At 43.9% G+C, this 17,242-nt stretch overlaps 1 protein-coding gene across 2 annotated transcripts in view; it reads left to right on the forward strand.

Annotated features, from left to right (window-relative positions):
* RHPN1 (rhophilin Rho GTPase binding protein 1) overlaps positions 1-17,242 on the forward strand; it is a 52,785-nt gene that overhangs the window by 8,585 nt on the left and 26,958 nt on the right. The window contains exons 2-5 of one of the 2 annotated variants that reach the window (XM_020995268.2): positions 2,337-2,378; positions 10,244-10,359; positions 12,850-12,978; positions 15,992-16,067. In XM_020995268.2, the coding sequence (XP_020850927.1) occupies positions 2,337-2,378; positions 10,244-10,359; positions 12,850-12,978; positions 15,992-16,067 (363 nt within the window). The remainder of the gene's footprint in view (positions 1-2,336; positions 2,379-10,243; positions 10,360-12,849; positions 12,979-15,991; positions 16,068-17,242) is intronic. The other variant, XM_020995267.2, reaches the window with a different exon arrangement.

Raw genomic sequence — 17,242 nt, forward strand, 5'->3', positions numbered from 1 at the left:
TTAGTTCAACCCATAAAGGAACAGGAATCTCCTTTAAAACATCCCTAACTGAAAAAAAAAATTAAATAAATAAAAAGTAAAAAAAAAAACCTAACAAAATAAATGGCAATCTAGTCTTTATTGGAATGCCTCCAATAATGGTGAGTTCACTACTTAACTGTTCAGCAGCTGGTTCCATTATTGGGCAGCTCCTTCCTGGCTGAGTTAGCAAACCCCACCCAATAAGCAGAGCAGGGGCAGCCTGACAGAATACTTTGTACATTGAGGCTGGCTTCAAACTTCGCAGCCAATACAAACACTAAATGAACTCCTAGGGTTTAAAAAACCCTGGGTCTTAGCTTCCTCAGCCATAAGACAAGAGAGTTGGATGAGATGGTCTCTGAGGTCCCTTCGAGCTCTTGACCTGTGACTTTGAAGCAGATCAGCTGCCACAGGAACCCAGGCCTCCTCAGCCCAGGGACTTGTTTTTCTGCCACACCCCGTTGTTCTGTGTTCAGTGCTCTGAAACAGGAACTAAAATGAACTCGTAGGGTTTTAATGAATAATAGTAGTTTAATGAATAATAGTAGTTTGGTGACTCTTTAAGCCATATAAAATACTTTTCCCATATCAATTCTGTAAGTAGGTGGTGCTAGTATTGTCTCCATTGGACAGATGAGAAAACTGAGGCTAGAAAACTTAAGTGACTTATTCTAATTGCTCAAGGTCACACAGTTGGTAAGTAGCAACCCAAGGGACCCAGGTTCCCTGAATCTCTTATTTATGCCTCTTTTCAAAGAACACCATATTTGGAGCCAGCGTCCCTGGGTTAGAACCCCAGCTCTGCTCCTTACTTACTACCTGTGTGAGCTTGGGTGAGTCTTTCTTCTGTGAACCTTCATTTCTTCATCTATAAAAGCTTTTTTTTTTTTGGGAGGGTGCCCACAGAGGTAGATTAGATATGTTGGACTTTGAGGCCGTTTCAGTTCTGCTGAATAGAGTAAGCCTCTAAGGAGAAGTGTCAGATGGACCCAAGCAGCCCTCAGAAACTCCAGAGTGCAGGCAGAACCAGATTAAAATGTAACTGAGAAATGTTTAAATAAAAATACAATACAATGTAGGCAATGTTAATTGGTGGTTTTCTTTTCTTTTCTTTTTTTAAATTGGCGTTTTCTAAATCAATATGTTGCCAGCAGGGATCATCTGTATTTGAGTTTGACCCATCTGCTCTACTGTGCTCCTGTGATTTACTACTGCTCCTTCAGGAACCCAAGTAGTCCTTATACTTTGGTTCTTCCCCTGGGTAGGGGGGAGGGGGGGTTGAAGTGGGTTAGCCCTCCTGCCTTCACCAGGTTGTGACTGCACCCTGAAGAAATGGGCAAGCCATAGCCCAGGCCCAGGAAGGGGCTTCTTGCCTGAGTTCAGAGTAGCAAGGATTAGAGTCAAGATTTGAACCCAGGCCACCTGATTTCAAGTCTGAGAACTCTCTCTTCCACACCAGTACTGTCTCCAATAATAATTCATATTTCTATAGTATTTTAGGGCTTATCCATTGTTCTCCTCACTGTGAGAGATTGAAAAAAGACCCTTTGAAGAGGAGGATGCCTAGATTAGATAAACTAGGTCAAGGCATGATTATCCTGCCCAGTGAAAAGTCAGAATGAGAACATAAGGTTTAATCTGACTGGGCTATAAGACTGCATCTCCCTCCTCCCCAGGCATTCCCTAAGGCCTTAAGAACATCCTCCCAGAGAGAGATCCTCCTGCCTTACACTTCTGCCCAGCCTCTCCCCACTCCTATCCCAAAGGACAGCCTTTTTATTCTGCCATTTTCTACCTGTCCCTCCCCTGCTTGGGGTGGGGGGCATCCTTGGCTCTCTATTATCCTGGAGGCAAAGTCTGTGCTCTGTATCTTGGTATTCAAGGCCTTCTACAGTCTGTTCCCCTTCTACTAATAATAAACGATGTCTCTGTTTGTTCGTATCCTAGCAAACCTCACTTCCTCTTGAATCCAGCCTGCTGCCTGATTCCTGGTTCAGTGATTTGTTTTCAACCACACCCTGTTGTTCTGTCCCCTCTTCCCCACTCCCCTTTTTCTGAAAAGCCTGGTATAGTGGAAAGGGCCCTGACCACAAAGCCAGAGGTCCTGGCTCTGATTCCTCGCTTTGCCGTTTACTGCCTTTCTCACCTAGGCAAGAACATATCCCTTCCTTAGCCTGTTTGTCCTTAAGTAAAATGGGAATAACAATTTATTGCCACACCTGTCATACAGGGGCTCTTGTGAGGGCCAAGAATGGATATAAAGTTCACTTCTAATTCTGAAGTTAAAATTTGACCAAATGCTTTCCTCTCAACAGCCTTCTGAAGCAGAGACTCCAAGGATTATTCTCATTTTACAGGTAAAGAAACTGAGGTCAAGAGATGTGAGATGACTTTCTCAAGATTTCACAGCTAGGACATTTTAGAGCAGGGGATTAGAATCAGGGCTTTTAATGGAGATCAGAGTTTGTGGTCCACAAAGGCTTTGTGGAGAAGGTTGGGGCCTGAGTTGGATCTTGAAGGACAGTAGTATTTGAATAGAAGGAGAGTTAGAGAGAGGGTCATTTGGTGGCAGGAACTAGCCTGATGTGTATCAGGAAAGTCAGCAAGAAATACATGTGCTTCATTATGCAATGACTAAGATTGTTAAACTGAACCCTTCTCAGCATTATGAGGATCTAAGACATCTCCAGAGGCCTCAGGATGGAAAATGCTGTCCACATCCAAAGAAAGAACTATGGAAGTCGAATCGCTATCACTTATTTTTACCTTCTGTTGAGTTTTGTTTCATCTTTCTGATGGTTCCTCCTATTGGTTTTAATTTTTGCTTACAACTTCACTAATGTGAAAATATGTTTAATGGGTATGTAAATGTAAAGCCTATATCAGATTGTCTGCCGTCTTGGGAAGGGTTGGGGGGAGGAAGGGAGAGAAAAATTTTCAACTCAAAAGCATGTGGAAGTGATTGTTGATAAATCAAAATAAATTAATAAAATTTTAAAAAAAGAAATACATGTGCTTTAGGGGCTGAATGGACCTTAAAGATCATCTAGTTTAACCTACTAATTTTTAAGATGGAGATGAAGACAAAGTGTCGTGGCCAAGATACTGGACATTAAGTCAGGAGGACCTGGGTTCAGATCCTGCCTTAGACACTTACTAGTTGTGAGACTCTTGGCAAGTATCTTAACCTCACTGTGTCAGTTTCCTCATCTGTAAAATAAGGGAAAAATATAAATGTGTATTTTAGCAGCTGGGGTGGGGATGATGATCAGGAAAGGTCTTCTGTAGGAGGTGGCATTTGAGCTTTGAAGGGAGCTTAAAGTTTAGAGGTAGAGGTGAGCAGGAGGGAGTGGAGGATAGTCTGTGCAAAGGCATGAGATGGAAGATGGAAAGTTCTAGTTAAAAAACAGCCCATAGGTCAGTATGGCTATAGCCCAAAGTGCATGAATGCATGACGAGCAGTAATATGTAATAAGCTTGGAAAGGTAGACTTCAACCAGATGTTGAAGGGCTTTAAACACCAAACAAAAGATGTTTGTATTTTAATGTGGATGCAATTTTTGAGCAGGAAAGTGACATGGTCATACTTGTGCTTCAGGAATATCACTTTGTTGGCTGTGTGACAAGTGGATCGAGAGACACTTGAGGCAGGAAGACCCACTAGGATTTCATTGCCATAGTTCAGGGGAGAGGTCATGAAGGTATTAACTAGGGTATTGGTTGTGTGAGTAGAGAGGAGGGTTCAGATAGGGGAAATGTAGAAGTAGAAACAATTTGGCAACTGATTAGGTAGGTGGAGTAAGGGAAAGTGAAGAGTGTTACTGTGGAATAAAGATACAAAGTAGTTGCATCCAGACAAAGATTTACTTAGCAATGAATGCCTGGAGCTACAGAAACATATTGGGTTTAAGGATCTTGGTAGCCAGGGACATTGACCATTGGTTTCTACCCAGTTTGGAGGGAATAAAAAAATAGGATAAACAGTATGTAGGGATTGAGACACCAGGAGACACTGAGGCAGGAGTGAGGGGGTAGTTTTGTGACATTCCTTAAGTTGGGTGATAGTTGGGAGGGGGAATAATCAGGTGATTCACATGAAGTTGAGACTTAACTTCACAGAATGGTGAATAAAGGACAAAATGGAGTTATGCATGCTGTTTTTTAATGTAACCAGGAATCAAAGATGATACCCAGGCTGCGAGCCTGAATGATTGAAAGGGTGGTGATGCCCTTGACAAAATTAGGGAAACTGGGAAGGGAATGATGAATTTTTGGGAAAGATGAATTTTTTTCTTTAATTAATTAATTATTAATTCTTTTATTAAGCACCTACTGTGTGCCGAGCACTGGGCTAACATGTTGAGTTTGAGGTACCTGTGGGACATCCAAAATGTCTGATAGGCACTTGGTCACAGGAGATTGGAACTCGGGAGAGAGGTTAGGGCTAGATATAAAGGCTGGGAGTCATCTGCATAGACATGTACAAAAAAACCCCAACATATGGAAGCTAATGACTGAGAGAGGGGCTGTGGAGAGGTAAGTGGGCCTATGACAGAGCCTTGAGGTATACTGCCAATTAGGGGATATAATACAGATGATGATCTAGCAGAGAAGACTGAAGAATAGCAGTCAGCAGTCAGTAGAGGAACTAACAGAGTGCAGTGTCGTGGAAACCCAGGGAGGAAATGTACCCAAGAAGAGAGATGGGCAAATGTTGCGCAGAGGTAAAGAAGGTTAAAGTCTGAGTAAAGCCCACTCAATTTGGTGACTAAGAGATCACTGGTTACTGGAGGATATTCCCATTGATGTCGTTGGAAACCCAATTATGAGGGGTGGAGAAATGAGTGAGCTAAGAGTTAGTGGATGAAGAGGATAGACAGCATTTTCTACAAGTTTCGATGTGAAAGGGAGATAATAACTTGATAGAATGATAAGGTCGAGGAAAAGCTTTTTAAGGTTTTTTTTTTCCCAGTTTATCCTGTACATGCTTGTTTGTACATAATTGTAGCTGTTTCCCCCATTAAACTGTGAACTCCTTCAGAGCTGACACTTTGTTTTGCTTTTCTTTGTATCTCCAGCTCTTGGCTATACATAGCAAGTGTTTAACAAATGCTTACTGACTGACAGGGAAGGACCCAGTGGATCAATAGTTAGACACCCTCTTTTCTTCCTGCCTTCAGAGCTTCAGATGGATGTAGAGTCCCAGCAAGGAAGTGAGGAACCCAAGATTCTAATCTTGGCCCCACCATGTATCTACTGTGTTACCTTGGACAAATTCCTTTCCCTCTTTGTAATAATCAAAATTGTCCATTTTACCTTTTGTGATCCTCTGTCTCTTGTTTGGTCATGAATCCTTCTCCTATCCCTACATCTGACAGGTAATTTCTTCCTTGCTCCTATAATTTGTTTATGATGACGCCCTTTTATGCCTTTTAGAGTTTGTTTTTCTTGAGACTAATCTCTTCCTTAACCTACTCTTCCTCTTATTACACCTTCTTTCTTCTCCTATTTCCATGCTGTTTCCCTGTTTAGTGAAATATATTGCAGTACCTAGGGTGTGTGTGTGTGTGTGTGTGTGTGTGTGTGTGTGTGTGTGTGTGTGTGAGTTCAGATGAGAGGTTCACTACTTCCTCCTTGTTTATATAGACTTTTACTTGCTCACCTCGGTTTCAGGATATAATTTTCCTTCTCATTTCTCTCTCTTTGTCCCCCCTTCCCCAGTATATTCCTTTTCCTCTCCCTTCAGTTTTGCTGAGTAAGTTATTCTTAGTTGTAAGTCTATATCTTTTGCTTTCTGGAATGTCATATTCTAAGCTATCCACTTCTTTATGGTGGTAGTTATTGAATCTTGTGTGATCCTTGTGGCTCCTTGGTACTTGAATTCTTTCTGAATGCTTGCACTGTTTTGTTTTGTTTCGTTTTTTTCTTCTTTGATCTGGAAGCTCTGGGTTTTAGCTCTAATGTTCCTGAGAATTTTCACTTTGGATTTTCTGTGAGGAGGTGACTGGTAGATTCTTCCTATTTTCACTTAGCCTTCTACTTTTAAGAGATCTGTGAAATTTTCTTTTTAAGATTTATTGAAATATGTGGAGGATTTTTTTATGGTAATGGCTTTTTTGATAGTTCACAGATTAAATTATCTCTCTTCAATCTGTTTTGCAGGTCAGTTGTTTTTGCTATGAGATATTTTATATTTTCTTCTTTTTTAGCCTTTTCATTTTGTTTTAATATTTCTTTTGTCTCAGGGAGTCATTAGCTTCTATGTGATCCATTCTAATTTTCAGGGAGTTTATTGCTTGGGAATGTTTTTGTATGTCTTTTTCCAAGCTGTTAATTCCATTTCTAATTATTTCTTCCATTTCTTTCTTGTTTCTTTTCCATTTTTTTCCCCTCTAGAGCACCCATTTATTTATAAAAAAAAAATTTTAACTCATTACAAAAAAACTTTTGCTTTATCTTCCCTAGAAATTCTAGTTGAACTTATACCCAAGCTATGTTTTTCTTTGTAGATGTTTTGGAGTTAATTTTCCTTTTCATGGTTTGTATTTTGCATATCCCTGTCTCCACAATAGCTTTTTGTGGTGGGATTCTCTTTTGTTTTCTCATTCTTTCAGCCTACTTCCTGACTTTAAATTTTGTGTTAGGGCCAGACTCAGCATATTTATGGAGGGAATGTCTGTGTTGGACCTGCTGTTGCTTTCTGAAGATTATTGAATATTGTTTTATTCCATAATTTCAGGGACAGTGTAGAAGGGAGAATCCTTAAGCTTTCAGTGGTCGAATCTAGGGTAAAGTCTGACTGTTGTCTTCTGCAGAGTTCCTTACTTGGGTTTGGGTATGAGCAGCAGGCCTATGGTTTTGCCATGTTCGGAGTTCCAGTAGACTGCTGTTGGACTCAGTCACTGTCAGCTAGCTGGAGAGTTCTACTTATTCATTGACAGAACTGCAGTTTCCCCTTTGGTTTGGAATTCCTTTGCTGATTATTCTGCTGCAGGATTCAGACTGGGCTAGAGGCTGGAATTTAGACCTCACCTCTGCTTTGCTTCTGAGGTCAGTCATACAGCTGCTGCTTATTTCTAAACTTGCTTCTTGCTCGGTACATAGCTTACAATCTGCAACACCTTGAAATGCCACCCAGAGTCTGTCCAAGATTTGTGACCTGGAACTGAGTAGTGAATAACTGAGCTGCCAGTTGGCACCTGCTCCTGCACCCTTCAGGAGGCCAAGCCTGTCTCTAATGGATGTGGGGCTTCTTCTTGCCTTTGTACATTGCCTCTCCTTGTTCTGAAATGGTCTACATGTGGTTATTCCTCGTCCCCTGTGTCCAAAGACCTCTCTGTCTGTCTCCCTGTGCCTGCCTGGGCTGGAAAAATGATTCATGATTTTTTTTTCTTGGATTTCCTGATCAAGACGGTCTTCCTGACTACAGGTCTAGTGCTCTACCAGCTCTGCTGCTAACCTGCCCTAAAATCTACCCAACATGTTAGAGTCCTACTCCTAGCTCTTTTAACATTCTCTACCCATGTGGTATGTCCATCTGCACTCTCTTACTCTTGATACCTAACCAACCTACATCCTTTTCTGAATATGCATCTTCTAGAGAATATAATTTACTCCTCTTATTGGACTGGCTATATACTGCAGCCTTTTTAGAGGAGGGAAGAAAGAAGGAAGGAGTGAAGGAAGGGAGGGAGGGAAGGAGGGCCTACAATGTGCCAGGCTCTGTGCTAAGCACTTTACAAATATTTATCGTATTCAATCTACCATATGTCTTACTTTGTCTTCTGCCTTAGTTATGCTTGTGATGTCCCATAATGCCTGACCGTATAGCATCATCAGAAAAATATTGGTATTAAAATGATGGGCTTTGTGTTAAGGAAAAGTATGGGAGCCTTGAAATCCCTATATCGTTTACCAGACACAATCCAGGTTGCTCACATCTTCTTATTCAAATCTGAGTCCAGGTCATTGTTCCATCTCTAGTGCCTATCTTAGGCATCTGTGCTAACAGACTAACTCAGTGGACTGCCTGCCCACCTACATGCCATTGTTTGGGCAGTAGGCATTTGTTTTGTCCTCATCCATATAATTTTTCCTGTGCAGTTGTTGAACATCTGATTTCTGACTGTACCCTAGTACCTTGAGGCTTTATGCTACAGCATGATGTCATCCACCACCAGCAGCATCTAGAGCCTCTTAACCATCTATTGGTGCACAACATCTATAGTTCCACATTTGAACTCTACACTAGAAATATTCCATGCTAGTGGTGAACGTTTTTTGCAAACAGATAATCTCTCTATTTTATATGTCACTTGATATTACCAATCAAAAACTCATTGAGCTGAGTATAAGCTATGGTCTAAAATTCATACTCTAGGACCAGGCTCAATCTAGGTGGATGGGGATGGGGTTAAGAGGTGGGATTTATCATGGTAAATTAACTAATAGACCAAGTTTAGTAGGTAACACTTTGGCTTCCACTGTGATTTCTGAGGGACCATCAGAATTTGGGCTTTTCAAGGACTCACACCCTAACACATAAACAGTCAAGACAATTCTCACTCTTCCCCCAGGGACCTGTACAGTCCTCCAGACTGATAGCACTGTGGTAGAAGAGCAAGTATAATACAAGGATGCCACCCACCTGTCATCTACCTTTCATACATTGAAAAGGTGGTATGGCATTGAAGGGATATTATATATATGTTTGTATGTTTGGTGTTCTTGGCACCTGGGCTGGTGGTCTTTTACATGGGCCTTTGCTGGGCTCATATGAAACTACCCGTAGATGCCAGTATGCCTGTTTTTGGAGATCAGATCAGCTTTGGATGGATCAGAGTTGAAGGCCAGGTATCACACAAATCAGTGGCCCATGATTGCATGGCTCCACTGGGCCTTTGTGTAGATAAGTTCTTATAGTCTTCATAGAAGCTGTGGCAATACGTGATACCCATTTGGTAGCATAATTCATGCCATTCTTTGGCTTATTAGGGCAATTCTATTCATTCAGCTGAGTGAATTCCCAGTGGAAAAGTCTAGCCAACTGAGTTAGGAGTGGATAGGGGGGAATAGGTGGGGTAGAGGGTAATGTCTGAATGGGATTCTCCCATTGGCCAATAGAAGCACAGCAGCAGCAGCAGAAGAATGTATATAATAATTGTTGGGTCTGTCACAGAACCATTTAGTTTATCTACACAATGCATGTGGCTAGGTAGCATTTCATCTGAAAATATTTGTGCTTTTTAGTGGATGTCTGGCTCAATATGCATATTGCACTGGTACAATATGGTGGCCAGAAAGGCTAACGGTATTCAAAGCTTCATAAGGAGAGGTAGAATGTCTTCAACAAAGGAGGTAACATCTCTTCTGTGCCCTTCCCCTGTCAGATCATACAAATATCAGACTATCCTGTGTTTGGTTCCTAGCATCATGCTTTACAGGCTGGACCAGAAGAAGGTTACCAACATAGTGAGAGAACTGGAGAGTGTACCACGGGAGGCTTGGTTGAAGGAGCTGGGAATGTTTAGCCTGGAGGAGAGAAGACTTGACTCATGTTAGTTATTTCAAGTTATTTGAAGAGCTGCCATGTGGGTAAGATATTCAGTTTGTTCTTCTTGGCCTCAGAATGAAGAACTGGGAATAGTGCATGGCAGATGCAGAAAGGCAGACTTAAGCTTGATGTGAGGCATATTCTCTTGACAACTAGAGCTAACCCAAAGTAGAGTGGGCCTCCGGGGGAAGTATTGGGCTTCCCATCATTGGAGGTCCTCAAACAGAGGTACGTGACCATTACAGTCAGGCAGAGGTCTAACTTGGAGGCCTCTGAGGTCTCTTCCAGCTCTTAAATTCTGCGATTCTGTGAGATGAGATTTGGCATAGTTGTGAGAACTTTGGAATGATTGAGAAGTCCTCTTTATTTTCTGAAATGTGACCCAGGCCATCTTGTCCTTCAGATGTCACAGGTATAGTGACCATCCTGTGGGCTCGTGTCTATAATATAGGGTATAGAGGAAGGTGTCCAGCCTCTGGAGGATGTACAGGGTAAGGAGGAGAAGGGGGCAAGGTGAAGTTCTTACGAGCACTTGGAGGAGGTGAGTTTTGGAGCCACGGAGGCTAGAAGAAAGCATGATAGCAGGGACAGGTAGAGAAGGAGATCTGAGGTCCCAGCTGCACAGGCCATCTGTCTTGAATTGAACCCTCTTCATTCACCTCCCTGCAGGGCTGCAACCCCCTGGTCCAGACCCAGAGGAGCTGCCTACAGAACCACCGGGCCAGGATCAACCAGCAGATCAACAGGGAAATGAGGATGCGCACAGGGGCAGAGAACCTCTTCAAGTGAGTGCCCGGCCTCGCCAACGTGTTCTCACAATGGTCCAGGCAATGTCACATTCTGGAGTTATTCCCTGGGAAACTCCTTGTGGAAATCAGCCCTAACCCACTTAGCTGTGTGGGCCATGCCTCTCCCCACTTAGTCCTGGAGGCTTCCTAAAGGCAAGAACTGTCTCCTCTCCCCCATTCTAGGGGTTCTCCGAGGGTCAGGTCTGTGTTCCCCCTGGCATGCAGGGTGTATCCTGATACCAGGTGTATCCCCTGGCATCCTGAAGGCAACAGCTGTCTCCTCTCAATTCTAGGGGTTCCCTGGAAGCTGGCTCTGTGTTCTCTTTCCCATTCTGGGGGCTCCCTAACCCTGGCCTGACCAACTGTCCCTTGGGCATTTCCAGCTGACTTTTCTGTCGGCATAGGTTCCCGAGAGTAGGGGCTTTAACAGGTTTCAGGGTCTTTCTGGGATAGGGGTCAAAATGTGAGTTGGTATCCTGGAAGAGAGTAAACATGTGCTTATCCTTCAGGGATGAGGAAATCATTTCTGGCTTCATATTCTAACTCTTTGCACTCATCAGCCCTGCCTTTCTCTTTCCTCTAGGACTTCTTCCTTCTCTGTAAGAGTGCCTTCCCTCAGACTCCCTCTCAGTATGTGGCTCCAGGTGTCCTTTCTCTCCCTCATGTTCCCTGCCCACTCTGTGCCCATTTCAGCCCCCACAACCCTTGGCCAAGCCCCACTCACCCTGGGACATTTAGAGGATGATGTAAGCCCCAATCATGATGACTTTGTCCTAGGCTAGCTCGTCCCTTGGCCATCCCCCACAGGCCTCCAGACTTAACCAACTGTACCTCCCCTGTTCCTTCAGACCCACTCGAGGGAGGAATGCACTGTCTCAGCACCTGGTGACACCTGGCTCACAGAGGAAGGACTCAGTGCCAAGTTAAGATTTATGGGATCACAGGGCACAGATTTAGAGCAGAAAGAGATCTTTGAGATCATTTAGTCCAACAAGGAAGAAACAGGTTCCCAGATGGGTTAGAGGCATGGGCAGTGAGTAGCAGAGCCAAGATTTGAATCCAGGTAGATCAGACCATCAAACAAGCATTTATTAAGCACTTACTGTATGCCAGGCACTATGCTAAGTTCTGGGGATACAATGAAAAGCAAACTTCTTTGATTTTAGATCCAGCCCTGCTGGATCTTTACTGTGCTGCTGCTACCTCTGAATATAATTTAGATGTAGAAGAGACTCATAGAGATGATATCTCCAAATGTGTGTCTTTACAGGATGAGAAGCCAGGGCCTGGAAAAGTGAGATGACTCGCCTAAGCAGGAAGTCTTAGGATGCCTTAGATTGCAAATCCCTCCCTTCAAACCACCTTCCCCCCCAAAAAAAAGCACCCTGAAAATCCCTCTTCCTTGGCTCCCTCTCGGCAAAACTCTAGAGGAAGGAACTCAGGTTGATGAAAGGAAAGAGCTCTGGTCCAGGAGTCGAGAGTTCTGGGCTAGAATTCCAGAGCTAGGAGTGGAAGGTATTCCCCATCCTGGCTTTGTCAGAGAGATTTCGGTCCTCATGGTACCAGAGTAGGAACTCTTCTAAGTAAGGTTTGTAAAGTACTTTATCTCACTTCATCCTCATAACAATCCTGGGAGGGAGGAGGTGTTATCCCCATTTTGCAGATGAGGAAACTGAGGCTGTGAGAAATAAAGTGACTTGCCCAGGGCCACACAGCTGGTAAGTTTCTGAGGTTGGATTTGAACTTAGACCTTCTGGCCCCAGGTCCAGTGCCCTATCTTGCTTAGTCACCTGTCTGCTTCAAGTGACTTGCCCAAGGCCTCACAGACACTAGGTCTTAGTGCTAGGATTCAAACTTGGGTCTCCAGACTTCACGTCCAGCATTTTTCCACAATAAATGCTTCAAATGGAATGTTCTTCAGGCTCCTTCCTCATCATGGGCGTTTCCCTCTAATAACAGAATCACAGCTGTCTGCATACGCTTCCACTTATATAATGTCCCTGTTTTTAAAAGAAGTGGGGCTCATCTAGGTGATAGAGTGGTTAGAGTCAGGAAGACCCGAGTTCAAATCTAGTCCCTGACATTTACTAGCTGTGTGCCCCTGGGCAAGTCACTTGGTCTCTGTCTGCCTCAGTTTCCTTAACTGTAAAATGAGCATAATAATAGCACCTCCCTTTCAGGGTTGCTGTGAGGATCAAATGAGATAATATTTGTAAAATGCTTAGCACAGGTGCATAGTAGTTGTTTAGTAAATGCTCATTTCCCCCCTCAGAAAAAATGTGGCAGAGCTCTGCCTCCCTGATTGCTAGGGGTGACTTTGGGCTCAATTAGTCTCTTCTCTGATTTAAGCCTTAGTTTTCCCCATCTGTGAAATGGGGCTAATAATTATACTTGTCCCCACCTCTTTCAACAGAGTCTCTTGAAGGAACTACTTTAGGCTCCCTAAATCAAGACATCTTTTAAAAAACGTTGTGGTTCTTTCTCTAGAGCTACCACCAACCACCGAGTTAAGGAGACTGTTGCCCTGGAGCTGAGCTATGTGAATTCCAACCTGCAGTTGCTGAAGGAGGAGCTGGAGGAGCTGAACAGTAGCGTGGATGTGTACCAGAACGAGAGGTGCCTGGGGGGATGGGAGGGGCTCCAGCTTGGAGTTCAGACTTCTTGTTTTTAAGGAAGGGAAACTGAGGCCCTAAGAAGATCCCTGTCTCATCTGTGTCAGAGCTGGGGCTGACAACAACAAACATTTAGCATTTCTGTGGCACTTTGATGGTCAACCAGTACTTTATATTTAAATTATTCTCTTTTGTCCCCCACAGCAACCTTGTAGGGGAGGTGGGGTAGGGATGACCTCCATTTTGCAGATGAGGTCCTGGGAAAGGTCACACAGCTGGTAAGCAGCAGAGTCAGAATTTGAACCATGTTTTCATACCAGAAATCCAGGATTCTTCCTTCTCTCTCTACCCCTTCTGGGGGATTTCATCAGCTCCTGTGGGTGCAGTTATCATCTCTGCTCAGATAACTCCCAGTCTTTTTGTTTGTTTGTTTTAGGCAATTGGGGTTAAGTGACTTGCCCACGGTCACACAGCTAGTAAGTGTCAAGTGTTAGGTCTCAGGCTGGATTTGAACTCAGGTCCTCCTGATTTCAGGGCCGGTGCTCTATCTACTGCGCCACCTAGCTGCCCCTAACTCCCAATCTTTATATCCAGACCTGAGACTCTCTCCTGAGCCCCTCTAGCCCTGCATCACCAGCTCCCCATGGGACACTTCTCGCAGGTCATTCTATAGGCATCTCAAACTTGATTGTCCAAAGTAGACTGCCTTCTCTTCCTCTTCCAAATCTTTTAGTCACTTAGATATGCAGCCTTGAGGTCATCTTCAACCCTTCCCTCTCTCTCACAAGTATCCAATTAGTTGCCAAGTATAGTTGATTGTTCTGAAAAACATCTCTTGAATCCATTACTTTCTCTTCAACCCAGTCAGCCTAGTTCAGGCCCTTTTGGCCTCTGAACTGTTGTAGTAACCTCCCACTTGGACCTCCAGGCTCTTCCTCCCCTGATCCATCTTCCAAATTGATATTCCTAAAATGCAGATCTCATTTTGCTGGATAGAATCTATGGTTTACTTTTATCTCTAGAATCAAACACAAAACTTCTCTGTTGGGCACTTAAAAGCCTTCACAACCTGACCCCCCACCAGCCTTCTAAGTTTCTTGTGTACTATTCCTCGGCTTTCCGACTTTGCTCCACAGGTAAAAATTCCACCTCTTGTCCCCTTGCTTGTACAAGCTGTCCCTCAGGCCTGTAATGCCCTCCTTCCTCATCTACCTTTGAGAGCCCCTAGGTCCATTCAGAGCTCAGCTCAAGTGCTGTTTCCTAATTGAGAACTTTCCTGATTCCTTCCTACTACTAGCCCTTCTCCCTTGAAATCACCAAGTACTTTTTTTGTACATACTTGTGCGTACCTGTTTTCCCTAGAATGTAAGCTCCTTGAAGGCAGGGATTATTTCATTCCCCCCCCCCCCCGCCTTATCCTTAGTGGCACATAGCAGGCACTTAATAGATTCATATTGATTGATTTTCTACTACCCCTCGTCAGTTGCCCTAATTCAGGGTCCATGCAGCCTTTTCTTTCAGAGACTGCTTCCCTAGCTCCCCCCTCCCAGAGGCACAGATTTCTGTCAGTCTTAAGTCACCCTCACTCTAGAAATGACAACTATTATTATCTGAGAAGCCAAGTAGAAAGAATGCTGGCTTTGGGTTCAAGAGACCAGTAATCAAGAGATCAAAATCAGAGGGAGCCTTAGACATCCCCATCTAATCCAGGGTTTCTTAAACTTTTTTCTACTCAGACCCCTTCAGTGCTTCTTAACCTACAGTTTAATAAGTACTGAATTCTAATCCAACTCTTCCATATTACAGAGGAGGAAAATGAAGGCTCAGACAAGGAAATGACTTGTCTAAGGTCACACAGCTTAAAAATAGCAGAGCCAGAATTCAAGCCCTAGTCTCTTGAACCCAAACCAGTGCTTTTCATACTGTATCACCAAATATTTCATTTCAGCACCATAGCTTACTAACTGGGTAACCGTGGGTGAGTGAGTCCCCTCCTTCTTGCTAAGCCTCAGTTTCCCCATCTGGAAGATGGTGGCAATGGTATTTGGTCTCCTCCTATGCAAGGTTGTTATGGGGGGAAAGCTCTAAGGTTTATAAAGTGCTATAGAAATGTGAATGGCTATTATAACTGCCTTTCCTTACCTCATTCCTAATGCCTCATTTTAAATTAGGCTCCCTTGAGTCTAGGGCTGGGAGAGAGCCTGACTTGCAGGAACCATAGGGCTTGGGCTCCTGGTTTGGGGGGAGGTGGGGGAGGCTCTGGCTCATGGAATCTCAGAATTAGAAAGGACTTGCGAAGTTGTTAGAATGAAAGGATATATGAAAAATTATTTATTAGTCACTGGTTGCCAGGCACTGTGCTAATCACTGGAGATAGAAGCATCAGCAAGGTACTTCCTGCCTGCAAAGAGCTTACTTTGTTTTTTATTTTTATTTATTTTTTATCTATTTTAAAAACATTTATTTATTTATTTTTAATTTATTTACTTTTTAGTATTTATTTTTTATTTTCACTTTTTTCTAAGGAGCTACTTTCTGATAGGATAGACAGTACACTTAGGGGGTATTTTGGTCTAGGAAGTCCTGAAAGCTATGAATAGAATAATAGGCTGGTCCATTGACATGTCTTTTCCGGAGCATGTGGTGGTATTGATTTGAACACAGTTCTTCAAGCCTAGAGGTAGAAAGGAGGGTCTGTCTGGGTTCATGTGAGGCAACAGAGCAGAAAATGGCCTGGGTTAAGAAGCTTGGTGCCAGGGTGGGCATTGGAGGCTATCCTTATCTGCTCCTGAGTGTGGTCTCTGGAGGTCTGGTTTGAAGGGTGGAGGAGCAGCACCAGAATAGGGAGGGAGGAACAAGCATTTATTAAACACCTACTGTGTGCCAGATACGGTGCTAAGTGTCTTACCTTGGTGAAGAAGTATGGATCCAGCCCTCTCTCTTCTCTAGGCTGGCTGCTTAGCCTGGGGCGGGTGAGGGGTCTTGAACCTCAGAGCTCAGAGTCCCTTTTGTTTCAGTGAAGGCATCAGCGTCCCCATGATCCCACTGGGGCTGAAGGAGACCAAAGACTTGGATCTGGCCACGCCTCTGAGGGTAAGTCCTTGGCCCTGACTGAGGAAGCTCCCAGTCTGACGGAAAGACTGGGCCTGTGCCCTCAGGGAGCCCTTAGTCTGAGAGGAAGATGGCCCTTTCCCAGGGGGAGCATACAGCCTGGTTGGGAAGAGTCTGGTGATCTGAGTTCCAGTTTCCACTCTGACATCTCTTAGCTGCCTGACCAGGGGCGAGTTATTTCTCCTGCCTCAGTTTCTTCCCCTATAAAACGGGGCTAATATTCATACTACCTCCCTCCCAGCTTGTTTCAAGGAAAGTGTTTTCTAAGTTTTAAAGGACTATAGAAATGTGAGAAGGTGCTATTGTATTATTATGGCTTCTACCCAATAACTCTGGATTCCTCAGCTTAGCATTCTGGGTCCTCCACAGTCTGTCCCCACGTAACTAACCTTCCTGACTGTGTCTTCCAATTGCCTCTTACGCTCTTTATGCATCAGCCAGACTGAGTTTCTGTCCCACAGACACGTCCTGCCTTTTTTTTTTTAAACATCTAAACTTTTGTTCTCTCCCATTTCCTAACCCTGAAATGCCTTCCCCCCCCGCTCCACTTTGTGAAATTCTATCCATTTTTCCAGGCCCAGTGTGTTAGCTACCTCTTCCAAGAAGCCTTCTTTGATTCCTGCCCCACTCCCCCAAGATAAGAGTGATCTCTGCTTCTCTGAGTGCTCACAAGCCTAAGAGAGACTTTTCACCTTTCACTCAAAAGAAATGTTAGGTGCACAGATTTAGAGACATCTCCACTCCAAATGTTCCTATGGACTATTTGTGCCTGACTTGTGGTAGAGCTTTCTGAGCTCGTACCAGTCTGATCAGCTGCAGTCAGACACACTCTTGTGATGTCATTTTGGTTCTCTTCAAGAAAGAAACACAATAAACAACCAGCCATCGGTGTGCAGCTCCCTGAAGGACGCTAAGATCTAGCCCTGGGCTTTAGACCTCGCTGACCCTTTGGCCTCTCCCTGGGCCTCTCACAGCTGATCTGTGGGACCTGCCTTCAGCTCCCCGACTATTTCACCTTTTACTTCTTACTAACATTTTCTGATTCCTAGACTCCCAGCTTGAGGCCCCAAGCTTCCCGAGTCCATGAGCTTTCTTGATTCCTAGGGCTCCCAAATTTGTTGTCCCAAATCCTTGCTGTCTTGATTTGTCCAATCACC

The sequence above is a fragment of the Phascolarctos cinereus genome, unplaced genomic scaffold (assembly GCF_003287225.1).
Source record: "Phascolarctos cinereus isolate Bilbo 61053 unplaced genomic scaffold, phaCin_HiC Scaffold_4;HRSCAF=312, whole genome shotgun sequence".
NCBI classification, from domain to species: domain Eukaryota; kingdom Metazoa; phylum Chordata; class Mammalia; order Diprotodontia; family Phascolarctidae; genus Phascolarctos; species Phascolarctos cinereus.